General features: G+C 53.7%; 6 protein-coding genes across 6 annotated transcripts; 3 read left to right on the top strand and 3 right to left on the bottom strand.

Annotated features, from left to right (window-relative positions):
* Nucleotides 1–696: 696 nt before the first annotated feature.
* Nucleotides 697–3,672, bottom strand: BDP81DRAFT_451617 (uncharacterized protein; the record flags this gene model as incomplete). Its single annotated transcript, XM_060592644.1, has 3 exons — nucleotides 697–927; nucleotides 982–3,489; nucleotides 3,667–3,672. 3 exons carry the CDS (start codon nucleotides 3,670–3,672, stop codon nucleotides 697–699), a joined length of 2,745 nt encoding a protein of 914 aa, XP_060443008.1.
* Nucleotides 3,673–8,508: 4,836 nt separating this feature from the next.
* BDP81DRAFT_432756 (uncharacterized protein) lies at nucleotides 8,509–9,813 on the top strand (the record flags this gene model as incomplete). Its single annotated transcript, XM_060590813.1, has 1 exon — nucleotides 8,509–9,813. A coding segment is annotated over exon 1 (526 nt), but the record flags the coding sequence as incomplete, so codon positions are not given.
* Nucleotides 9,814–13,530: 3,717 nt separating this feature from the next.
* BDP81DRAFT_451615 (EF hand associated-domain-containing protein) lies at nucleotides 13,531–15,503 on the bottom strand (the record flags this gene model as incomplete). The annotated part of the gene is made up of 2 exons (XM_060592643.1): nucleotides 13,531–15,404; nucleotides 15,494–15,503. 2 exons carry the CDS (start codon nucleotides 15,501–15,503, stop codon nucleotides 13,531–13,533), a joined length of 1,884 nt encoding a protein of 627 aa, XP_060443006.1.
* Nucleotides 15,504–17,744: 2,241 nt separating this feature from the next.
* Nucleotides 17,745–19,629, top strand: BDP81DRAFT_324342 (WD40-repeat-containing domain protein; the record flags this gene model as incomplete). The annotated part of the gene is made up of 4 exons (XM_060584881.1): nucleotides 17,745–18,527; nucleotides 18,589–18,756; nucleotides 18,818–19,203; nucleotides 19,263–19,629. The coding sequence occupies 4 exons, from the start codon at nucleotides 17,745–17,747 to the stop codon at nucleotides 19,627–19,629; spliced, it is 1,704 nt and encodes a 567-aa protein (XP_060443005.1).
* A 1,166-nt stretch (nucleotides 19,630–20,795) lies between these two features.
* Nucleotides 20,796–21,485, top strand: BDP81DRAFT_432744 (uncharacterized protein). Its single transcript, XM_060590812.1, has one exon. It carries the CDS (start codon nucleotides 20,887–20,889, stop codon nucleotides 21,349–21,351), a length of 465 nt encoding a protein of 154 aa, XP_060443004.1. The 5' UTR covers nucleotides 20,796–20,886; the 3' UTR covers nucleotides 21,352–21,485.
* Nucleotides 21,486–23,515: 2,030 nt separating this feature from the next.
* Nucleotides 23,516–24,494, bottom strand: BDP81DRAFT_58512 (uncharacterized protein). The gene has a single exon (XM_060596017.1). The coding sequence runs from the start codon at nucleotides 24,404–24,406 to the stop codon at nucleotides 23,891–23,893; it is 516 nt and encodes a 171-aa protein (XP_060443003.1). The 5' UTR covers nucleotides 24,407–24,494; the 3' UTR covers nucleotides 23,516–23,890.
* Between the last annotated feature and the right edge of the window lie 1,183 nt (nucleotides 24,495–25,677).

Here is a 25,677-nt window from a genome sequence, read left to right as displayed (position 1 = left end):
CAGACCTGCAGTGGCAACTTCTGTCCTTACACAGAGATACAGCATTGGTTTCCCTCAAAGGATCATGGTACCCCAAAACTACCTTAACTCAAGGTAGGTAGGTAGATACCTTGGGACTCTCAGGACCTTGGCACGTGAGGTCCAACCCTGGGATAAGGCCCGGCGGGATGAGGCGGGAGTCCGGAGGCCGGAAGCCGAAACAACGACATCCCAACGACTCAGGTCGCGCCCGACTTGGGCAAAGTATTGGGGAAGCAAGTGAGGAGCAAGAAATGGGTCCACCACATGCCGTGGTTGCGCTACTCTATTCTTCTTCCCCGCGTGTCGCAATCGAACCTAAGTAGCCTCCAGAAGATGCCGGTCGCTATGCTAACTGTTTACATGTGCTGCAACAAAAGCACTCCACCGCCCGTCCACGACAAGTCAAACCTGCAGGATACTAAATATGAAGATATGAAAGGGATGTGAAAATGAAGGGACCGATGGAGGCTTAGCCAAGCCACCCATGAGTTCCCCTTTTGAATATATGTTGCACTCAATCCATCAACTCCGCCTTATGCACATACGTTTGGATGATTACACAGCGCCTTCCAACTGGGTTCAAGACTGCAATCCGAGGCAGAGCCAAGGAGTCTCGCCGTCCAAGAATGTCATTCCTGCGAGAAGCTACAGCTGCTTCTGCTTCCACTGCTTCTCTCACCACATGTCCTCTCGGTCGTCCCGGCGCCTTACGTCGTCGCCGCTGCCGTCACGCCCATACTGGTCGTGATAATACTGCTTGCCAGGCTGAGGGTCATAGCTGTCAGGGCCTTGGTAGCCATTGCTGCGTCCGTTGTCCACGTCGCCGCCATGGTCGTATTCGTAAATTTGAGCATCATCAACGTAGTCCACCTCATCGTGAGGATGGTCGCCGTACTGGTTTTCGCCCTGGGAATCAAGTTAGCCTGGGTCTCCGGACTGAAGGAGGGATAATCAACATACCCGGTGATAGTCAAAGTTGTACTGGCCCGTCGAGTCCTGCTCCCCCGCCTCTTGTTGTTGCTGCTGCTGTTGCTGCGCCAAGTACTGCTCTTCCTGTTCTTTGCGGCGACGCTCCTCTTCCAGACGTCTTTGCTGCGGCGACTGAGGGACCTGCATCTGCGGGTGCATGGCCTGGACGATGGCGAGATAGTTGTACATGAAGTTACTGAGAAGAACCTGACTCAACAGAGAGCGACGCGGGTTCGCGAGCTTAATGTGAGCCATCCGATAAATCGCTCGTTCTTCGAGCAATGGGAATCTGGTCCAGTGGTAGTCGACGTCAGCCTTGAGCGGGCGGTACGGCACCTCCTCCGATACCCGGAGATGTTGGTTCTTCTTGCTGCTGCTCTCCTTTTCGCTCTTCTTCTTGCCACCGCCAAAGAGGCCTGAGAAGAGACCACCCTCCTTCTCCTTCTTGGCCTCCGACTTCTTGCTCTCCTTCTTTCGCTCTTCAGCCAGTTTGTTGTCGACGTTGTCACGGTCCACGATGATGCTTTCTCTTCCCTTGGAAGATGCACCCTCTATCGAGTTCTGGAGAACATCCAGACGGGCATTGTCCTGCCCCTTCTCGGCGACTTGCTGCTTTTTCCTCTTCTCCTCTTCCTTCTTCTTCTTGTCCTTGTCATCGCTACCACCCTTGAGCCACTTTGACCAGCCGCCGGAAGATTTGCTCGAGGATACACTAGAAGCATCATCATCTCTCTCCTTTCTCAGTTTCTTTTCTACCCTCTTTTCTTCTGGCTTCTTCTCCTCTGGCTGTAGAGTGGGGATGAAAGTCAACGTATCGGTTCGATTTGCGCCACTGCCAGGTAAGACAGATGGGTGAGAAGCCATATCGTTCAAGGTGTGATTAGGAGCATTAGACTGCTGCTTAGGCTGCTGCTGCTGCTGCATCTGTGGCGGCTGTTGAGGGGCCGTCGGTGTCGTGGGGCTTGGCGCAGAGTTGGCCGAACCAGGTCGTTTGCTCGACCGAGCGGGAGGCTCATCCATGAGCGGTTGTGAAGGAGCGTGCTGTGAGGATGAGGACCTCTGAGGAAACTGCTGCCTCTGCTCATCGGTCGCTGGCGACTCAACAATGGCAGGAACCGGGGGCTTGGCGTCAGCTGAGACTGAAGAAGTTCTCGTTGGGTGTTGCTGCTCAGAACGTGTGCTCAGGGGAGAGACTGGCTCCTCGATTTCGGACGAAGCACCGTCGGACGTCGCGCCCAGATCCTGAGAGAACTTGTGCTGGCGTCGAACCGATCGATTGGGACGCGAGAAGTTCTCTGACACTGGCTCTGACTGAGGTCTTTGCTGCGTGGGCAACGGGGGCACGTCAGGGATGTCAGATGGCAGAGGAGGGACTGTATCGGCAGAGTCAGAGGAATCCGTGTGGCCATGCCGATTGGCGACTCGCTTGGAGAATGGCAGCCGATCTGAGCGTACGCTGCCGTTCTTTCGGTATGTTGTTCGGGTTGACCGACGAAGTCCCATGCCGGGAGCTACAGGCAAGATAGGCAAATCTTCAGCGCTAGCCTCCGGTTGAGCACCTTCGGAAAGCTCGCGAACCACCTTGGACGGGTCCTTGACTAGTTCGTTCAGATTGAGCTCAGGGGTCGAATAATCTCTGAGCGAGCTCTTCCGTCCGAGTCTCTCAGCGCCGTCTATGTAACCAACGGCGCCTCTTCCCCCAGAATTGTCGATTTGCCGTGAGAGCATGCTCTTCTTCCTTCGCAAGCCGCCGCCAGAATCGCTTCGGCCCATACCACCATCGCTGGAGTCGCCGGACCGTCGCCGGATAGTCTTGACACGATCCTCCAAGAAGGTCTTGAATTCGGTCGGCGCCAGCTCGGGATGGACTGCCGCAGGGACCCAGAGTAACCTCGAGGGGTCATTTTCGTCGTCATCCCCTGTTGGTGCGATAGGAGGCATGGCGACGAGGGACAAGCCAGAAAAGGGTAGCATATCAGGGTCAGCATTGTTCCCGACGTCCATAGACATGCGCCGCAGGGCTTGCAAGTTGTTGAGTTCCTGCGCAATGTCGTTCGGGTTCTCGATGCTGCCTAGAGGAAATTGAGAGGACTCGTTCTTGACATCTCGTAGGGAGATTGGCGGCGATTTAGGACCGTTCTCGAAGGACATGCTTCGCTGGCTAGGCGACCGCGTTGGCAAAGTCTGCGAATGTTTGAGAGTCGTCGAGCCATTTTGTGCCATGCCCAAGCCTCCTGTCTTGTCCGAAGCCGAACGGATCATCTGCCTACGAGGATCCTCGTCGGGGTGATCGGATTCGAATTTGTTGTTCAGCTGGTCGGTGTAGGACTGGCCAAGGTAGCTGATGGGTCGGCCATCGCTGTCGTACTCCTCGTCGCCGTATAGGGTTCCAATGGTCTCGGTCACATGGTGGCTGGGGTCTGAAATTGACAGCTGGCTCGCATGACCGCGTCGACTCGCAAAGCTGCCACCAACATCGGCGCGGGGTCTAGATGAGGTCTGCGGATAGCACGGAGAGTTAGTCAAAGGTGCTGTTCAGTGAAAGGGGGCTCAGCGAGTAAAGTTCGAGGCTTGAAATAGAGGCAAAGAAAGGAAGCGCGCCATGCTCAACAAAGTCGACTCGAAAGACGCTCAGAGCGTTGGGTGCAGTGGCGATTTATGGGCAAGTCTACGCACCATCATCTAGGAAAGGAAATGGCCTGGAGGGAGGCCGGAAAGCCAATGATTCCCTAGAATGCACCACTCGTCTGCCAAATATCTCGTTCGAAAAGAATGCGTAGTTGAGCTCTCATCTGTCGAGGGTGGAGGGCAGCATAGGCGCGGCGTGGGAACGAACGGGAGTGTCGAGGGCGGGAGTTGGAACGAGGTCGGGATCGGAATACGGATACAGGTATGGATTCTTCGGTCGCGTCGTTCAAGATCGCATGGGAAGGAGAGTCTATTGGAGCGGTACCCGGGATGTACAACGATAAGAGTTGAAAAGACTGGAGAAGTCAACCGTTGCAAACGAGAGAAGGAGAAAAAGCAAGCGGCAAATTATGCTGTTGAGAGCACGGAACAGGCGAGGATGGGTCGGTTCGAGACTGGACCAAGTGGGCAGTTGGCCGGCGTGTCTTGTGCTAAGTTGTGTTGTGTCGTCGGGTATTGTTAAGGTAGAGAGAGATGATGGTGGAGGTGGTAGTGGTGGTGGGCGTGGCAGTCAGTGGTGGTGGAGGATGAGGAGGAGGAGAAGGGAACGTTGTTGGTAAGTTGTTGTAGCGCTCGGTAAGGCAAATGGTGTCAGTCAACCTCAACCTTGGATGGTATAGTTCACCTCGCCGTCCAGTCTTGTGTCGAGAACTGGACTTTTTGGAGAGGGTATTTGGGATTGGTGTCGGTGCAGACAACCTTGGAAGAGACAGGCAGACGGGACTGCAGCCAGTCAAGTCAGAAGTCAACCCCCTACTGCAGGACGGGGGGAGCGGGCAGAAGACAGAGCGCGCGAGCGAGCGTGAGGGTTGACTGGCAGAAAGGGCGATGAACAGGCGCTACCTTACGAAGTGCAGCACCAAAGTCGAGGTCACGTCGTGGAGATCAGATACTTTGGGGGACCATGGAAGTAGACAGGTACAAGTCTATTTGCAGAGACCATCCTGGAAAGAGTGCCGTTATTTGCGTCGGAAGCGAGCGAAATGCTGGAACTGGCGGAGTGGAGTTCTGAAAGGAGTAAGTACCGAGTACATGGCTCGACCCCCAATCGGCTGGTGTCATTTGTAGCCTGGAGAGGAGAGCGCCACCAAGACTGCATTAGCGCCAGCCAGACTGGGCTAGGCGTTGCTTTGGAAAAAGAGCGGCCAGTCAAAGTAAAGTGCAGTGGTCTGGCACAAAAGGCCGCTTCCCTGTCACGTGCTCAGCCAAAAGTCAACGGGCAACTGCCAACTGCCAACTGCCAACGATACGGTTCTGCCTTTTTTTTTTTTTGATTTTTTGAGGGGGGGGTTCCTTTCTCGCGACAATCTGCCTTGACGTACCTTAGGTATGAATACTTACCTTGTGTTATGTAAGGTAATTACAGTCAAGGAGATGTGTACGAAGTACGGGTATGAGCACCAATTCAAATCAGTATGGAAGCATCGGCTTTGTGGAATAATTGGGACTGTCTTCTTCATCCTGGACCAGGGCAGTCAACATCAAATGGCTCAGGGTCGCGCAAGACAAGCAAGCATCGAACAACCGAAAGCTTACCTAATGCACGTAAGGGCATCCTCTTACCTCATAATACATTAGTCTATCGTCCGTTCAGCTGAGTTGAATTGCATTTTGAGTCGTGCATGCGTCCGTACCCGTGCCTGAGCTTACACACTACCTTACCTTGGGAAGTACGTATCGTCCGTTCACTCTTTGCAGATAGGTACCTTACTGAAGAGAGAGGGGAAGGAGCCCCTGGGGCCGTGGACTGCGAACTGACTGGCTGCCGTTTTGGCATCAAGTTGGAGGCAGACACACGGCAGGCGGCAGGCGGCAAGACGGGCAACTGCATGTGCGGGCACGGCGGGGGGCGCAAAGGAAGGGCGGGGAGAAAGATAGAGAGAGCCCGAAAAGAAAGGGAAAAAAAGATAGCGGGCTACTACCTACCTACCCGTACCTTATTCTACCACGTTAAGGTACCTGCAACCTCAACAATAACTACCAGTCATTCATAATCATCAGCGGAACAATATGAATACCACCTAATCAACATACACACCTTATGGATGACATCGACTCCTGCTAGTGCCTTCATCACTGCTGCCTAGCTCTATACGAATACTCTCGCATTACAGGTCTAAGCCAAGACCCCGATACTTGATGTTGGATGATGAGTTTGACCCGAGTCCGATACAGTTGGCTCCGGCCGACTCTCCCCAAAGAGCACATGCTAACCACGAGGCCCGGATATTGCCAGTGGATGAGACATGGATAGGGCCATGGCCGCACTGCCTATACGTCGTACTCCGTACACTTCGTACACAACCAGTCCGTCATCTCAACTCACCAAAGGACGAGAAGAAATCCAGTCTTTCAGATTACTCGCAATGAAACAAGGAAACCACAATACGGGTTCAGAGCCCCCTCGCTTCTCATCTCTAACTCGAGCTGAATCTGTCACGCTCAAAGCGCGCGTTTCTCGTCCCCGTCACTGCCACATCCGGATCCGAGCAAAGCAGGGACAACCCACCTGGTCCAAGGGACGCTCCATGTGCACCCGGCCCTCACATCGTACTATTCGCGCCTGCGACACGACACTATCCCTTCAACTTCCTACAAGTACTCTGGGTTGTGCTACCAGCTCCGTGAGGACAACGGCTTGACTCTATAAAGATACTGCGCCTTTCCGTCAATGCTCCCTCCCACGATGACTGCCATCAGCACGTGTACTACCTATACCTACCCTTCCGGCCGACGTCGAAACAGCATCGGTCTTCACTGCTGGCTGCTGCCGAAAATCGACACTAGCTCGACCCGTTTGCCCAGAATTGCAGGGCGATCCCAGGGCCCCAACCTGGCCAAAGACAAAGTCCCCAGAATAGCTCACCACTTTATGCCAGGGAACATCGGATCTCAGGACAAGGTTCGGGCGTCTCCTCATTCACTCAGTCATCAGTTTGCTATGTTCTTTTTTTTTTTGTCCGAGGCACGACTTTGCGCTACCTTCCTCTCCACGGCCTCTGAGTCTGTGCCAACGAAGACTTCCGAGCTCCAAAGTTGAGGGTTCCCTGAACAATGCGTGGAATGCAACCCATGCACCACGGCCGTCTTCCACATCCTTCTCGAAGGACTGGACACTGGAGAGACACTGGAGACTGGAGACCAAGGGCTGGTCAGATGCAGGGCCAGTGGACCAGTCTCCATCGTCACCGCCTCGGGCCCCTATTCACCACCGGCGGTCCCGGCCATCGACGCCGTCTCATCGGGGTCATCTCCCACTCTCGCCCCTTGAGCAAGTTGAGCCCCCTTTGTGCCTAGGGATTTTTGATTTCAAGGCCCAACCGTCCTCTTGGATCCACTAATACGCCAAAGTGACCTGAATCGGCAATCTCGTTTCCAACGCCCGCGACCCAACGTCTTTCTTTCATTTTGCCGTTTGCGACTTGCCAAGCACTTAGTTACCTTGCTTCAAGGAATCAAGACGTCGAGAACTTTCGCACCTGTCCACCCACAGGCACAGTCCAACACCATCATAACCACGGGTCCACGGTCCATTGCGAAGCGCCCCAGCCGAGTCGCAAAAAAAACCGTCGCACGGGGAAGACCAACCAGAGGCCGCCCAACTGCGATCGCAGCGTAGCATGTCATCCCATCTGCCGCTTCCTAGCAAGTGTCGCCATCCACTGGCATCCAGTGAAGAAGACCGCAGCCCGTCATCGGGTAGTCGCTGAACAGTGGAAAATGCGTGTTACCGAAAGATAGCGCTACTGAAGTGTACGGAAGCAACCCTCAACTAGGTATCTGTGTACCTACGGCCTTCCATTCAGGCGCTCTCGTAATTCCCTTCTTCGCCTTGCGGTCGCATCTGCGCGCTTGACGCCTTATGGGACATATCAGAATCAGCAGTCTGACTCACGATTACACGACTTCAGTTTGATCTTATAATTGCCATTTTCGATAGCAAGTGCTGGTGATCAAGCGATCGACAATGAAGCATTGGAGTGTGCAGCTGAGCCAACTACCTACACGTATCTCCCACATATCAAGGCGCACTGCGGGCTGCAGCGATATGCCGTTGGTCGTCTGTCAGAGGGACGTCTGGGCCCCCAAAACTTCACAGTAACATCAATGGAACACGATTCCCATCTCCCAAATGCCACTTGATGTGTGGCTCGTTGTCCGAATCCTCACCCTTACAGTTGCAACAGACAGGGTCCGCGTCCTTCCTTGCAGGTTGCTTGAGTCTGGAGCCAAAGAGCTTGCGCGAGCTATTGAAAATGTGGCGGAATGGGTAGATTTGCAGCAGAAAGTGTGGACTAGACCTTCTCGAGCTTTGTCTTACATTGGTCATCCAGCACGATCGACACGTCGAGTTTCCCCGCGCCGCCACACCATCTCCAACGCACGGGAGACCTTGGTGTGCATGATCAGGCTGACGTTCAACTGCAAGGTGTGTGTGTGCCAGCCTTCACCAGCCTTCGTCATCGCATCACATATCTCAAACCGATGCAGCATATCTGCATGGACGTCGCACCTACTGAAGATAATGCCATGACTACGGATCCCAGTCAAATGGCTTTCCGAGCCGTTACGCACTGGCTCCAGAGCCAGACTCTGCCGGTATTCTGCTGCACTACACCGGGATTCCGGCCGCGGATGCCAACAGACATCGAAGCTGACAGTGTGCCTTTATCACAGTCTCATCTGACCAGATCGCTGAGCCAGCAAGAGCAGCATCAGCAAAGCCAGTCGCCTCAGATTAGCGACGGAGCAATCAGCGAAAGTCTCGCGCGACGCGCATCATCTGCCCTGTGGACTAAGCCGCTGCCACAGCTCCCGCCGCCCAACATGTCCTTGTCAGGCAAAGTCGCCATCGTCACCGGCGGCGCGCGAGGCATCGGCGCCGCCATTGCGTTGAAGCTCGCACGAGAAGGGGCCAGGGTGCGTCTCTACCGACCTCAATCTTGTTTAAATGAGAATCTCGGCTAAAGCTAGAATTTCGTGATTCGCGTGATTGAAGGTCGCCTTCACCTTTGTAAACACTTCATCAATAGCCAAGGCCCATGAGGTCATATCCGAGATCGAGGCCTGCGGGTCCTCGGCGACCGCCATCCAAGCCGACGTCTCCAAGCATCAGAAGAAGGTCATCGAGCGGACCATGATGGCGTTTGGAGTCACCAAGATCGATATCCTCGTCAACAACGCCGCCGCGACGCTCAGCGCGACGCTCGACGACACTACTACCGAGGACTACGACCGCATCTTCGACACCAACACGCGCGCCGTGTTCTTCATGATGCAGGCCGTCAAGCCGCATATTGCGCCGGGCGGTCGCATCATCAACATCTCATCCGTCGCCGCGCGCGCTGATTCGCCGGGCAGCATGGCCTACGCGGGGAGCAAGGCGGCCGTCGAGGCGTTCACGCGCGTCGCGGCGCGAGAGATGGGGCAGGCGCATGGCGTAACTGTGAATTGTATCAGCCCGGGGACGGTCAAGACGGAGATGTTTGACTCGCTGCCCGACGACCAGCGCAGCGCCGACTTGGAGAGGGCTTCGCTTACGCCTGCCGAGGCGAGGCTGGGTGCTGTCGAGGACATTGCCGACGTTGTTGCGTTTGTGGCGAGCGACGAGTCGAGGTGGATTACGGGTACGGTGATTCCCGTCAACGGGGGCCGTCTGATGAATTGAGGTGATGATGAGTGAGTATGGAAGAACCAACGACTGATGGAGATTGGGATGAGGGGCGTGAAAAGTTATTTATATGCCCGGCTTATGGGACACAAATGGGACAGAGGGGGTTTTGACAAGGCTGTATAACAAGTCAAGTGTACGATGTGAGTCTGGGTCTGAGACATCGGGATGGACTTTTCTTGTATTTCTTCCTTGGCTTTTTCGGTCTTTCTCGGGTAACAACACGGGTGTCTCTGGGTTCGGGCTTGGGTTCTATGGGAGTGTCGGTCATGCAGTGCTACATGAAGCTGTACTTATTTCTTGGATCAGGATTCCCTGTCAGCTTGTTTGGGGGCTGTCTTTGTCTTCTTTTCTCTTTTGGTCTGATCTGGTCGCACTTCTTCTTCGTGTATGGTAACGACTTGAGTTCTTGAGTACACGGCCGGAAACAGTTTGGAATACCACTTATGAATTTGACTTTTTCACGTCTTGCGGTCTTGAGGGTGCTGTGAGCTGGGGTGGCTGGGTGAGATAAGGTGAAGTGAGGTGCGGTGAGGCTGGCGATCGGGCCAGCGGACATCGTATATAAGGACGGACCTAGCTGCCGCTGGGGGTTCGTTCGTTAAGCCGGTTGACCGCGTTCTGTGAATCGTGAGAGGCAGAGATGATGGTCCTCGAAACGAGGGTATGAGATCGAGCGGCCTTACTCGCATTGAGGAGAACTGTGGCGGCACCGGCGAATGTGGATACGAGGAAGGGCTGGGCAAGCGGTCGTGTGATCAAGCCCAAATGTGTCTCACCCACGCTCTTGTCTTGTAAGGGTCCTTGGGTATTCGATCATGCCAAGGGAATACGGACATGGCGATGGTGAGAGTTGAAGAGAGCTTTTGAAGGCGTTTGAGACTTCTTGAGGTGTAAGTAAAATGCTTGTACTTGGTGTTCAAGCACTTCCTGCAACAGAATGCCCATCGTCGTACACGGTGCGACGGTCATCTTCAACATCGAATTCAAATGCTTTGGCTGCATTACCCAGGTCGGGGCGTACCTTAGGCTGTGATTTTATATTGCTCTGACCTGACGTAGCCCTTTGAACGCTACAGGGCAACCGAGACCATATATTGCGACCATTCGCGCCGTGAGATTTGTTAGTTAGCTCTGGTATCGTGCTCTTTGCTTTCCCGCTTGCCGAACTTGAACTGCAGAGTGTCAAGTGTTATGGTTTGTAGAAAATAGAGGTATGATAGAATGTCTGTCTTTAGTTAAAGCTGGCGAGTAGCTAGATCATACAGACCCCGTGTTTGGCGAGCTCTGTATGCGCTTTTGCCCGTGAAGTTGAAGGATAATTATGAAGTTGAAGATATGAGAGAGACCTACCTGCAGCAAATGTATCAAGACTGATGTCATTAATGGACTAACAGACCAATACCAGGCTTCTCATCTCAAAAGACCGGGTCTCATGTTAACGTGCGTTGTTGACGCATACTAAGATCAACACCCGATTCAATACCCTCACGTTACTTCGCGCCATAGCGAGAGGACCAGGACTCCTCTTTCGGGCTTCTCTCATTTCGACATAGCAAATATCTCGACTCATTCTTCTTCCTAAAGGCTGGTGAAATCACAAAGCCGTTGACTCTCTCAAGTCCCTTCTTCATGGACGCGCCGAGCGAGAGAGCAGAAGCAAATAGTGATCTGCAAAACCACGACCAGGCTTTCTCTGACTCACTCCGTCAGTTTGAGGTGGCCCGCAGACATTGTATTTCGGGATCAAGAACTCGGTGGTATGGGGGGAAATGAAGTAGCATACTGTTCATGGCGGCCGAGGTCAAGCCTTCTTCCGTTGCGGTTTCTAGACACCTCATATAATACAGAGTCAGGAGGACTTTTACCATAGAATAAGTATCGCAGCGCCACACGTGGCGCTGCCGGTTACTGCCGTACGATACCGCTTTCCACAAGCCGATTACCCGTCTTGTACGGTATATAGATATGACCCTCATACGGATCTTCCACTTAGAGGAATCAAGCCACTTTCTACTATACATGTCTTCCACTTGCTACCTCGCTTTGTGATAATAAGGCTCAAAGGATCACAGTGATTCTAATTCATGTGAATTTACAGTACTGACTTCGCGTCCCTTAAGATAGACAGGCAGACAGCCACGATCTCTCGTTGTGTCTGGCGCAAGGGCTTAGATAAAAGACGCCGAATCCACGATCGCCCAGGAGCCACCCACACGTCAAGAACTATCAAGACCTTCCGCCCTTCTACATATTATGCGAACGCGCACGTAACCCTGCCGTCGCTTTGCATTTTAAAACACATAGACCCCCTCGACTTTTCCGGCCTCGAACCATAGCCGTCACCTGGTCTCCTTATTGGCACAGCTGTATGCCTGAGTTGTGCTGCCCATCTAAGCAGCTTGAATGCGGCTCTTGATAAATATGATAGCTTGCGTGGTTCTAAAAGCAATACATTATAAAGGTAGCGAAATATATCGATCTCTGCCAGCAACGCAATATTCTTTGGAGAATAAGGTGGCGATGTAGGTTATTGCGGAATGGCGGCGGGCTCTGATCTTCTTATCTTAATAATGGCGTCTTACTCTCTCCTAAGAGCAAGAGAACTCATGCGCATCGGAATTGAGCCAGCTTGATGAGCGAGTCTTGGGCCTAGTCAAATCTTGTTTTGCTCCACTGGGAACCGTGTAATATATTGTCTGTAAAGAGAGGCAAGACCCGGATGATACCTGAAGTCCCCACCCACTGCGCGCACACGGCGCAGCGAGTGCTGCTCCGGTATGGTCCTTGCTTTAGACTGTCACTTCCAATCGTGACGAGCCCTGCGAGCCGATCCCCGTCTTCGACGAGAAGACCTAGGCCGCCATCTCTCTCTCTCTCCAATATGTGTTTTAGCCGTTCGCTATAGAAGGGAAGAGATGTTCGACACTCGGAGAGCACCCTTTATTTACCAAGACACTCATATAACTTTGTTCTTAAGTCATATATAGAGTCATCACATGTCGGGCGTAGATGTTGAGCCACCCACTCGTAGAGACCATAAATCCAACAAGTCAGCTTCGTATGATAGAGAGATAGGGTATTAAAGGCTATAAGAAAAGAAAACGCCATCATACAAAATGTGTTCTTGACACGACATAAGCAGCGGGACCAAGCTATTGGGCTTCATGAACCATATTTTAGCCGAGTCACGCTTCTATGTCGTTCTATCAAGGCCCATAGGAGAAAGAAGAGCTCAAAGTAATATTCTTAGATGTCTTATATATGTTGGAACAGCAAAGGCTGTTAAGGAGTAATAGGCAGGTACCATGGGCTGGCTGGCACCTGCCCTGGGCGAAGTGGGACAACTGGCTTAGTCATCACGGCCGGATAAAGGTGGGGCAACCACCCAGGCCGTCACTACCTACTTCGACCGACTCCTGTCTACAATGTAAGATAGAAAAACAAGAAGAACAAGCAATAGGATCACCAACAGACGAGTGATAATTGCTACCACTATTTGTCGTATACGGCCCCGTGGAACCAACAATATATGTTCGTCTATTCATACCTCAAGTACCTTAATGTAGTTCTCTGGCCTCGCGAGGGCATCGAACGAAGGTAGCCGGTCGCCTGCACAATTGCCAGTGAGCGGAAGGTACTGGCCCTATCGACATGTTAACATGAACCGCTTAGAGGTGTTCCTTTAGAGAGTTCTTTGTTTGTCAAACTACCCGCCGTCAGGTTCGTTAATCCTCGTGCCCGTATTCGTGCAGAGATACGTACACATAGATGACTGGTGTTCATGTACGGAACTTTGCTGGAACACACCACCCTTGTATCCAGCATATGTTTGAGATGACAAACGGGAGAAAGAGTGCTCGAGCATGAGTATTGAGTAGGAAGCGACAATGGACTAGCAGTTCTTAGACAACACTGTTGGAAGGAAATGAGAAGTCTCGGTCGATTCAAGTTGGCGTGGCAAACATTAAGAATTCAAACATAGGGGCCAATAAACGTCTCGACATGACAGATACGGTGATATTACGTTGATTAGAGACTAAGTGCCTAAGTATAAGTGTAGGGCGGAGTTGGGTATCATAATTGTATTTCAACGAGCGGATGATGAGACATGCGAAATCGCGCCAACTCCGAGCAGATGCAAGCGGGGAAAATCAAAGCGCCTAGAATCTAGCCCTCTTCTAAGCGGACGTCGTCGATCGCCGCCAGATCATGAAAGCCGCAACTCCAGCGCAGGCCGTCGCGCCCAGAGCGAGATAGAGACTTGTGCGGTCTGGCGGCGGCTCTTCGCTTCGAGGAAAAGCGGTGCTGGGATTCGTCGCCGCCTCGGCAAGAGCAATGAAAAGCTCGCTGATGCTAGACCACTTTACTGTGACGTGAAGAGGTGTGCTCATCATGAGGCTTGACGTATACGTGTCTGGCTGCGTCTCGCTGCGCTGCGTTGTCTTATCCTTGTCCGCCTTCAAAGCTGTGTAGATGTTGGGAAGGTCATCCAGTTGCGGGTAGCGCTTGCGCAAGTCGACGATATGAGAGAAGGAGTCGGGATCCGAGGAATCGTAAGTGTAGCAAATGAGATCGCAGGCATCAAGCTTGGCCTGGTTCTCCAAGATGGCGAGCTCGAGCTCGCCCAGCTCTTCCATGATCATATAACACTGCTTGCCACCAGGAAGCTCGACACTGTTGACGGCCCGGCGCGGCTTGATTGTTGGTCGGTGAAGAGTATCAAATGGCCGATTCAGGAAGGCATCCAGTAATGAGGACTTGCCAGCTCCTGAAGCACCCAGGACGTAACACAGCACGACATTGCGTTCTACCTTGCCTGGGCGTCTCCTCCTCTTGCGCGACTTGGTCACCTTCAGAGCGGCTGTCGTGGTTTCCCGGGCGGTTGCAGGCTCGAAGCCAAGGTACGCCAAGTACTCCAGCGTGATCTTGGGCTCCATGAATGTGGTCATGCTCCACTGAGCGAGCCATCCTTGCAGTGTGACGTGTCCCGCCTCGTTACGTACGGTCGACGATGGGAAGGATGTTTCAATCCAGGAGGCAGGAAGTCCTGGCGTGGGTGCGAAAAGGGCCTCTAGTTCTTTGTCGTTGAGACCACCATCGTTGTCCTTGTCAAACAGCAGAAACAAATCTACGAAGAAGCGATAGCCTGCTGGGCTCAGCTCTGCTGACGAATATTCGGGTACATCAAACTTGGGTCGCAAGAAGCTATCTTCCAAGCTCAAGCTGTCTGTGTAGCGGAACTTGCGCAGTATGATCCAGATCGTCTCGTGCCGACCCTTCTCCGCATAGAGTTTGTTGAGTTGCAAGAACCCTCTCTGATCGATACCCTTCTCGGTCGACAAGTGCGGGACGGACTTGCCAATCGACAACTTGATGTTCTCGAGATCTTCGGGGGTTAGGGGCTTGTCGAAGCACTTGGACTGGAAGTTGTGCATCTCCTGATCGTTGAGCCACCCGTCCTGGTCCTTATCGCAGAGGTAGAAAATGCGTTTGAGGGCATCGACACATGCTGGCTTCAAATTCCCCTCCTTGTAATCGAACAGCGGGGCGATGGGGTGGGTGACGGCCTTTTGGCATAGGAAGAAAACTTCATTGACGTTTCGGTGCTCCCTCGCGCTCGAGCGGATGCACGAGTCGATCTCGCGGAACTCGGACATGACAGGTAGCATCTCGCCTTCGACCACCTGGGGAGTGTTTCCTTCGCCCGTCAGGTCGGATTTGTTCGCACAGAGCACGACTGGAACATTGACACCGAGGGAGCGGAAGTAGGGCATCCAGAACAAGGCGACGCGCTCATAGCTGTAGTGATCTGAGTAGACGAGGAGGATGACGTTGCATTTTCGTATCTCTTTCCTGAGGGTCGTTCGGTCTTGAGGGCGGGCAGAGGTATCGACAATGGTGGTCGTTACGTTCTCGGGGGTGCCCAGCTGTGGAGGGATCGTGATGGAGGGGAGGACGGATTGGATCTTGTTGGAGATGAAGACATCTTTGACGAGCGAAGCAATGAGGCTGGACTTGCCGGTGCCTTCGTCACCGCAAACGCAGATGCGCACTATGTTGTAGCAAATGTGGTCAGTCGGAAGCTCAAGAGTGCGAACGGTGGTGGGAGGAAGCTCAGCTCCCCGTCGTCAGGCCACCTACCAGAAGCCATGATTACGATATTTGCAGCTTCGACAAGTGGTTCTATTACGAATTCATGGCAGGGTCTACTGGGGTGGATGATTGCTGCAAGAAGATCGGTTTGATGAAGCGGATCGCCGTTTGATGTGGGAATTGCTGGCTGAAGATGGCTGCTTTTTCGTGATGGAATTGGCCCAACGGGCTTGTAGGAGCTTTGAAGCGGGTTGGACGGGAGCTGCAGGTCGACGGGGATGACGACCTGATTTGCAAGGATGAGTCCGGTGGGGGGAAGGCACTGATAGTACGGCGGTCAGCGCGTCTGGCGATGCAAGTTGCGGTCACCGGGGCGGTCACACAGGCCGGAGCATCTTGGTGGATTATGTAAGTCTTCGTGGAATGAACAGGAATGTCTAGCAAAAGACTCGTTCTTTTGATTCACTTTCTGTCTGCATTGAAGAGAGACAGAAACAACTATGTAGACTAAAGTTATATCTATTGCATGAGTTTCAGTCCCGCACAAGTCTTGTAAGATACTTGCGGTTCTCTTTTTGAGTTTAGCAACCAAGGTAAAAAACATGTGTTGGTGCCTACTTATAGAGCTGTGTCCCTTCCTGCTGGTTCATAGTGGAATACTCCGTACTCCGTACACAAGAAAATCAACATGCTCCAAGACAGTCAGTCCCGGATAAATGGCTCCGTATGCCTTCGACCAAGACATCTCTTTACGTAAGATTTGCAATCCAATCAATAAGCTCTTTGAATTGGTTCAGTGATGATATCCTCAACTTTGACCACAGCTTTTAGTGATGTCTCAGGATTTGCCGCACAACTATTGATAGCTACCTGATCATGGTATTGGCCCATTCAGCTTATGAACCGGTCTGGGTGACACCGTGACATTGGCCATCTCTTCAACTAACAACGCACAACACCCCTGACCTCATTCTTCAACTTCGTACCCCACATCTTGATGCTCAAGGGGAAACAACGTGCCGTTGTCGTTGTCATACCCCAGGTTAAATCCCGATAGTCGGGGACGATGGACTTTCATCATCCCATGATGCTGCTGCTCGGGTTCCTGGGTATACAACGCAGTAGTATTACCTCTCCCCACAGTCTGTCAGTCGGGGATCCTCCACTCTTCCCCCTCCACCCCTCCCATCCTGCTTCCCCTTCCCACCACTCACGTCGCAGCAATCCTTCTCCGCGTCTGACCCGGGGGCCCTCATTCCCCCTGGGATAAGCCATGCCCCAATACCCCCAACCTGCAGCATTCGTCCCCTGCCATGCCGCTGACCTGCCACGCCTGCCCATGAAGACAGAGCCTTGGTGTTGGGAAAATGGGGACAATTGGCACATCCGCCGGGGGGTAAGGTAAGGAATCGTGTATGGGAAAAGGGCGGGGGACCCGAATTGGAAACGAGCAGACGCAGCCTCGGGGGTTCTTGACTGATTATGGTGGGTTGTGGTTGGCGCGCACCTCAACAGGCTCACCTGCACTCCTTCCGCCTGGGACGAACCAACCCCGGACCGGAACCGAACCTGCCTATTCGTTCCTACACCTACGGAGTACCTTACACCTTCAACCTCTCTCTTTCTCACCTACTCGCTCTATTAATAAGGTGCTACACCACCACCACATCCCCTCCGCGCCGTACATGAACTCTTCCTGAGTTCATCTGGTCATTGGCGGCGACGCATCCTCTCTCTCTTCCCCCCTCCACACCTTACCGTCACGCCAGACCGATTCTCACCATCCGATCATCGATACCTCACCGAAAAGCCGTCTCTCTCTCTCTGTAACTGGCGTTATACGTGCGACCTTCCCAAAACGTCAACGTTGTCAGCCTCGGCCGTCGCCCGTTCCCCGTCACCCGCCATCATCAGGGCCCAGGAATTTCCACTCGCGGGGCCGCCAGTGACGTGAGGCGGAGCCGAATAGAACCCACGCAGACCACTGTCCCGAGCGCCCGACGATAACCACCTCCAACCACCTCACGTCCCGACGTCGCGGCTCAACACTTGCGTGCCTCTGATCGACCTTTGCCCACGTAGCAATTGAACTCCATAGTAGATCTGGATCATATATAATACTAGCCCATCATGTTGTGAGTTTACCCGACCTCGGCTGGTTCTTGCCCGCGGGCAAATCTAGCCAGCGCCCATCCAAACCCATATCCATTCAACCTGCGCGATGTCAAACATCACGCAGGTACGAGACAGCCATTCCCGGCCATCCTCAAGCAGCACACACCAGAAACTCTTGCCTGCAATGTTGGTACCCCTAAACATAGAGCACCGGCTGACAATCGCCCACACCAACAGCGTCCTCCCCCCTCCCCCGCGATACCCCTCGCACTCGGGCGCCTACGGCGCAATCGGCGCCGGCATCGCTCCCATGATCGAGACAAACAACATCCTCTCCAACCCCGAAGGCCCCGAATACCAATTCCTCGTCGGCGAGGGCACCTACGTCCTCAAAGAAGACCTCCACCTCGCTACGCCGCCCCCGCACCCCTCCGAAGCCCCCGTCGTCAACCCGAACCCGCTCGCCACGACCCCCCAGCCCGCCTCCGCCGGCACAAAGCTCTCCCTCATATCCCTCGACGTCCGCGCCTCACCCCCCTTCTTCTACAACAAGGGTGCCAGCACATCCACCACGCTCTCATCGTCCCTCGGCGGTGACATCCAGGAGCACCCCAACGAAGGACGGTACTCCACTGAGGCCGGGCTCAGCAGCGATGGAGGGGACGGCCGCGGTGCCTCTCTCAGTGATGGCGTTGCGCCCCCGACATCGTCGTTGACCATGGTCTCAGCGCCGGCGTTCGGAGACGGAAACACAGCGCTCGCGCCGGCCAACACCAAGGATGCAGCCAAGAAGAAGGTGGCCAAGCCCAAGAACAACATGACCAAGAGCAACTCGTCCTTCATTTCTAGGGTCATTGTGAACGAGAGCCTGGCCAAGAAGCTTCAGGAGCGGCCGACAGACGGCGTCTTTGCTTTTACCAATATTAATCGAGCGTTTCAGTGGCTGGATCTGTCATCACCAACAAAGGTCAGTCTCTATCTAACATACCCAATTTGCATGCAGGGCTCGTTTCCTAACGTGCTTGAAGGCCGATTACTTGACCAAGATTCTGTTCACAAAGGCCCATTGCCTATGTCACGACGTGAACCCCACCACCAAGAACATTGCACATATTGACGTAATCATGGGCTTCTCGACGGGAGAGATCATCTGGTGGGAACCTGTTTCGCAACGGTATACTCGGTTGAACAAGAACGTAGGTCTTTGGAACAATACTGCTTGAATGTAGAAAACTAGGTAGGCTGACAATACCCCAGGGCATCATCAACGGCACGCCCGTATCAGAAATCCGTTGGATACCGGGCTCCGAGTCCCTCTTCCTCGCAGCGCACATGGATGGCTCGCTGGTGGTCTACGACAAGGACAAGGAAGACGCGCAGTTCTCCCCCGAGGAGGAATTGGCAACGACAAACGGCTCGTCGACAAACGGAGAGAGTGATTCCTCAACCAACGGCGTCAACCATAACCTCAAGATCCAGATCAACAAGTCGGTCCACTCAAAGAACCAGAAAACGAATCCCGTGGCATCGTGGAAGCTGTCGAATCAGCGCATCAATGCATTTGCGTTTAGCCCGGACAATAGGCATCTGGCAGTCGTCTCGGAGGACGGTTCGCTCCGCATCATTGACTACTTGAAAGAAGAGTATGTTTGGGGGTTCTGCCGAGACATTGAGGTGAAATGATCTGACTGACACGATACAGGTTGCTGGATCTCTACAACTCGTATTACGGCGGCTTCATCTGCATCACATGGTCACCGGATGGCAAGTACGTTCTGACGGGAGGCCAGGATGACCTCATCTCCATCTGGTCCGTCGTAGACTCGGCCATTGTCGCGCGCTGTCAAGGTCATCAGTCATGGGTGACATCGGTAGCATTCGACCCGTGGCGCTGCGACGATAGAAACTATCGGTTCGGCAGTGTCGGCGAAGACTGCAGGTTATGCTTGTGGGATTTCAACGTCGGCATGCTGCACCGGCCTAAGGCGGTACGTTTCTCTCCAGCTCCTAACTCCCCCGCGTCGAATCGGGAAGCTCGGAGAGGGGGGAGGGTGTATACGGATACGTGAGACCAACAAGCTGACTTTGTCGACATAGGCTTCCGTTCATCACAGAGGCTCCGTATCATCACGGTTCGCCAACCCCTTGCAGCGACAAGAGACGACCAACACGGCGGCGAGCCGCATTCGGTCCAACTCTACTCTCTCTGGAGGCGCAGTGGACGAAGACGGCAGCAGCATCGTTCACCCCGTCGAGCCTCGTGCGAGGATCGCCATGCTACCTCCTGTTTCTGTAAGTCAGCCTCGGTTACCCTCTTCCACGTGGAATTCTACATCTAGTCTGCTTCCTTTTCGTCTCATATGCTTACAATGTCGGCTATAGTCCAAGGCAGTTGATACCCACCCCCTGTGCTGGCTGGAATTTACAGAGGAAGCCATCATCACAAGTTGCAAGAATGGTAAGTCGTCGAACCTCGCGCCGAGGCGAAATCGGGCCTCAACGACACATGCTAACATGCAAACCCCCAAAGGCCACATCCGAACATGGAACAGGCCGACTGATGCCCCGGTGCCGACGGAGGGTGCCTCTCAACCATCTTAGCCGCATATGCATCGTCTTGTGGTATGATAATGAGTTGGCTACCCTTTGTTTTTCGTTTTCGTTGCAGATATTGGGGGAGTCGAGGTGTAGAAATCAGCCAATGCATCGCATCACCCCTCTACGCGGGGGCTTTGTCCATAATTCTTTTCCCAAAAAGTACTTTTTGCTCAATGTCAATCAGATCATCTCACATTTGTCGAAACCCACGAAAACGATTTTTCAAAGGTCTCGTTTCTTCTTCTGCTTTTTTCGCCTCAACGTTCCATTGATGTGCGCGTAGATCACGAGGGTTTTGAGGTGATCATGACGTGCGCGCGATCTGCATGTGATTTGAGGGTCCCCGAAGATGTTCAGGAGTTCCCACTGTGAAAAGGATGCGCCCCTCTTGAGACACAAATCTGCATTGGCACCACTGGCAGCGAAATCAAAGATGCGGCTCCGTAGTGGGCTCTGGGCTCTGCACATCGGTCGAGAGCGTCGATAGACCCCTTGGCCCTGGTATTCCACTTGGGGGTCCCCCTCTTACAAGTCACCAGCCACCAGCCACAATTGACTTCGTGTGTATCTTGCGACATCCATTTAGTTTGTTGGCAATTTTGTTGTTAGTCGCCGCACGGAGGTGTGTACTCGTACAGTGAGAGGGAAGAGTGCGTGGGGGTTCCACCACGCTCGACGCCACGCCCAGCCATGTTCATAGGAAAGGGAACAAAACGGGTTACGTCTGCATGGTATTAGTGGATAACGGGAACAAACGCAATCCAAGCTTGGCTCAGCCGCCAAATAATTGCAGGGCCCATGCACCCAGTAAAACCATGAGAAGAGAGAAACGGGAGAGCGGGAGAGCGGGAGAGGAAACCCGAGCCAGAAAAAAGAGTCTATCAAGTTCCCGATCCACGATCGACGAAAAGAAGCCGGGACGAAAAGTCGAACGGTTGCCGGCGCAGACTTGCAGGATGCAGGGCAGCAGGATGCGTGGGCTACGTCGTCCCGTTCCTGACCCGGGAAAGGCAGATAGCACATGCTTCTGGAACGGCGTCCATACTGTTCAAGGGCGAATCGAAACGGGCCCCCCTTCTTCAGTAAAGTCATGGATCATTGACCATTTTTTGGTTGTCAAAAAGGAGGGAATGGAAATTCCCGAAGTCTCCACTGTTGAAATGATATGCGATAGGTTCCTGGGAGCTTGCTAGGAGTTGAAGACGAGTAAGGAAGGGTGTCGTGGTATCCGTATCCGTAACACGAAAGAGAAAAAAAAACACCTCGCTCAGTGAAATCTGGCGGAGCCCTTTCACATGTTATTGGTGGTGAATGGCGGCCTCGACACGCGGCGCCAAAAGAAGCAGGGTAGATGCTGAGGCTCTTACTCGTTGTCCAACGAGACTTTAATGAGGCTTTTTGGGTGGTGCAGCCGCAAAGTCTCTTAATGTGCGGTAGTATCGCCGCAACGTGTGTCTGAGATGCATGCAGGCGTATCGGGAGATCCACGTGTATGGATGCAGAGCACTGTTGGAAAAATTTCCCTCTTGTCGCCGCAAGCTTCGATTATTGAAGCTTCAAACCTTCACGCCCCTCTGTGGTGACAAGGCGTTGGCGCAGATAACGGGTAGACGGCCCACACTGAGCGGTTTGTGTGCACCTGCATATCAAGGAGCTTACCCTAGCGTGCCTAGGGAACTCGGGAGCCAGGAGGCAAGGCTGAGGACGAGTCCCACAATCGTGGTCGAAAGTGAAGGTCCTAGAGGTCGAAACCAGTCTGTAGTCTACTACGTACAGGAAGGGTGCGGTATCAAGGTTCACATCCTAGGAAGCCCAGGAATGCGTTAGAGGTGCGGCGTGGCCCCTCTCTTTTTCACCGCTGCAAAGGGCCGAAGGTGAGAGATTTGGGAGAGTGGATATGCGCAGGCGGCGGTAGTTGGCGAGATTTCGAGATGGGGCCAAGCTTCGTGACTCAACCTGGCTTGGTGCCCGAGATGGATCTTGCTAGATTCAACATTCTTGAAACGATGGGTCTGTTTGGTGATTTGACTATTGCTAGCGACTCAGCGAGCCTCCCTCTCGTACACATCTGTTGCAGTGTGCAGCAGTTTACCAAGACGGGAGAACGCATAACCGCTGCGGTTGAACATGTCCGGACGACCCGCTCAGTTCCGACGGTGCTCATTCGATTTTGCAGGCGGATATGAGCAGTGAACGATGCTCAGGCCATGATGTGCACTGGGGCGAGACAGAACGGCCCAGACGAGACGAAGCCAGGGACCAAAAGACGTACGAAAGAGATGTCATGTTGATATCAGTGGGGCACTAGGGTGATCTGACATCAGGCCCAGGAGCAGGCATGATGCTATCTTTGCAAAAGCCGAGTCGATTGGGTGGGGGCCCATGGCTGCGGATGCCATCTGCGGCAGTCGGCGAGCTGAGCCGTTGAGACGCCAACTCTGATCATCAAGGCGACTTGCAAGTTGCGCATCGTGGTATCGTGAATGCTTTGGATCTTGACCTTGTGTCCGTACGGATACATTGGTCCCTTGCAAGATGCGGCCCTTCTGTAGCGTACCTTAGCTTGGCGGGACAACCTAGGCGGAGCCTTGGTGGGTAATGGCTTGAGGAGCCTTGACCTCGCTTCTGCTAGCTATCCGCCCTCAGTGCAGCTTCACCGGACAATCTGACTGGGATATGTCCAGATATCGAAGAAATGCATAAGTTGAGGTGGGATCCAAACCTCGCAGGGCTACGACTGGGACGGTGAAAGGGTGCGTCCTGTCGCCTGCGTATGTGACAAGCAACTTATCTGCTTGTAGCTTTGTGTGTGGAAAAGTGACGAAATCAAGAAAGCTTGAACGTGGCGGCAGGTGGCTGCAGCTCCTTGAGTCGGAGCTTGAACTTCGTTGGTGACACGACGCCGACTCGAACGACGGCAAGCATGTGCTTAGGCGTCATCAAGGAAGTTTAACCCAAAATTTGGTTGAGGAAAAAAACTTGAATCGCAGCTTCGCAGGAACTTGCCGGCCAAAGTGCGATTGCGAGATGAGATGGCTGCGCCGTTAACAAAGACCGAAACTCGCGCCCGCCGCCCGTATCTTGGAGCTTTCGATTCGGCGTAGGTCCGGGTTCGGCGCGGCTTCGGACCGCTGCACGGTGATTTTGCGGCTTAGTGCAATTTATCGTTATCTCGGAGTCATTCTTCCTAGCGCTGCGCTTATTGGATGCCAGCCACCGTGGGAAGGGTGAGAAGAAAAAGTCGCAATCGCGTCGGAGAAAAAGCAGGGTTGAAGGCGCCATTGTCAAAATTTCAGCGAGGAATCCACTCGAGATCGAGTCGGTGAGAGGTCCATTCTTTCAAAGCCTGGCTCTCGTTTTTGTTGGTCCTTGCCTGAGGTGAGGGGGGTTCAAGCCCTCGCAAATGGAGAAGAGTCGCACTGCGGACGGTGCTGGCCGACTGATCGTATGGTAATGGATTGATTTCTGTCTCTGGTTCATATGTTTCCTCATGCAGGATTAAGTGGCAGCGGAAGCGCTGTAACCGCGGCCATCGTCGGTTGGTAGGCCGGGACTTGAGGCGCAGAGACTCGGAGCCCTCTGGCCAGGATCCAATTTCTCAGGGCTCGGGACCCAGGATTCAGGAGTCGTCGCTGTCCGCTTCTTCGCTTCAAGCTGGAACGAGGAAGGGAGCAATCCTGGCTCTAGAGCAATCAAGGCCTGGTGCTTATCGGTGGAGATTTCACCGAACCCTCAGAGCATGCCCATGGCAGGGCTCGGTCCAGGTCCGGGCCCAGCTGCCAGAGTGCTTCCGCGTCTCTCCTGGCGACGATCTTCCAAGCAGCGGACCAGAGTCTGGCAGGGGTTCAGGAACAATGAGGGCCGTCGTCGGTTCAGTGAACGGAAGTTCGATGGATGCTGGGACAGTGGGAACGTGACGCCTAGGCCAGGTCGACTGGGCGTATGATTTGGACGGCCTAGAAGCACTTTGTCTGCTGAGAATGCTGCATGTAGTGCTGCATGCGGCAGACCAACCCATTCAAGGGGGCCCGACAGAGGAGCTGGACAATTTGACTTGCATCGGCTGCCCGCAGGCCTGCAGATGCCAATACGGAGGGGTCGTGTCACCAAGCGCAACCATGGCCCATTCAGCAAGATGCGAGACGTCCAAGTCCGTCGTGAGGTGCAGAATCGGAGAGCTATGGGATGCGACGTGCTGAGCAGCCGTAGTCCTCGTATGACCTGGGGCACTGGGTGCCCCGAGCCCATCCGTTTCCCGTTTCGACAACATCGTGGGATTCTAGCCGTCAGGTGCACTCAAAGTTGCGGTGGGGGTAACTCAGATATGGCCACGGCGGCCGTCCTGTCTTTTTTTGTATACTGCGAGCCTCGATGTTGCATGCTTGAAACGAGCAATGGCTGACCACGATCCAAGCCCTTGCAGCTCAGATGCAAGCACCAGCTACCCCGCCGTGCTCTAATGGGAGAGTCTCATGATGAATGATGTTTATAACCAGTGACTGCATCTGAGAGACGATCGTTGTTGGAGGCTTCAACGTCAGCCAGCAGGATTTTGTCTTGCACATCGACGATATCGGATGTGGGGGTCGCCAATCCTGCCCGTACAAGGCGACAAGAGGCGTGGGCTGTTGGAGAAGACGGGCCATGGCCGCGGTCGAGACTGGCAGCTGAACATGATGAATGGAAGAGTACCCCCGTGTATCACGACGATAGAGTGCAGCGGACAGGTCTTGGCTCCTTGCGTGTCTTGCAGATGGACGAGATGGTTGCCAAAGCCACAATTGGTGACGATGGTGTTTTCGAGGCGGTCTACTGGCGTATCGTTGCTAGCCTAGGCTCTGTCTTAGTTGCATTGGCGATGAGGGACAGTCGAATTCGATATGAGATGTTGGATGCAAACCAACAGGCTACAGAAGTGTGTGTCAGCCAGCGTATTCCACGCAGAGGAAGCAGAGCCTGGTCAATGAGACAACTACCACGCAGATTGCAGATTTCCGTAACGAACGGAGGGAAGACCGCCCTGCAGTTTGGACAATAGTCGACGATTGATTGATCAGGGCAGATGCTAGAACCCCCCGGGAAGAGATGCTGGACCCAGGACTTTGCAGATTGAACATCCCACGCCAGAGCCGGGCCCACCACGCTGGCCCGTCCAGTCAGTTGTGTTGCCTCGTGCGAGTTTTCAAAAAACGGGCGTCCATTGTAATTCTTGCCAGGAGACGTCTTGTGAGTTTCCCACCGGGTATCCGTCGCTTCTTTTTTTGTTTTGTTTTTTGGAGGTGAGAAGGTGTGGCGGCAATCAAGGTGGCACTGGAAGTTGAAACAAGAAGTGGCAGGCACGGCGCACACATACGGCATACCAAAGAAAGAAGGGACATAGACTCTGACGGGCAGGGAAGGCAGGGAATGAGGAAGGGACCCACAGCTTCCATCTTAGCTTCCATTCCACCAGACCAACCGACGGCCATCGCACGATTCATGCAGGGGCCAATCAGTGGCGTCGGTGTGGCAGTCTTTTT

This window comes from Colletotrichum phormii (genome assembly GCF_030913505.1).
Source record: "Colletotrichum phormii strain CBS 102054 chromosome Unknown BDP81scaffold_15, whole genome shotgun sequence".
NCBI classification, from domain to species: Eukaryota; Fungi; Ascomycota; class Sordariomycetes; order Glomerellales; family Glomerellaceae; genus Colletotrichum; species Colletotrichum phormii.
Note: the sequence above shows the minus strand (reverse complement) of the source record. Positions and strands in the feature narration are given on the sequence as shown.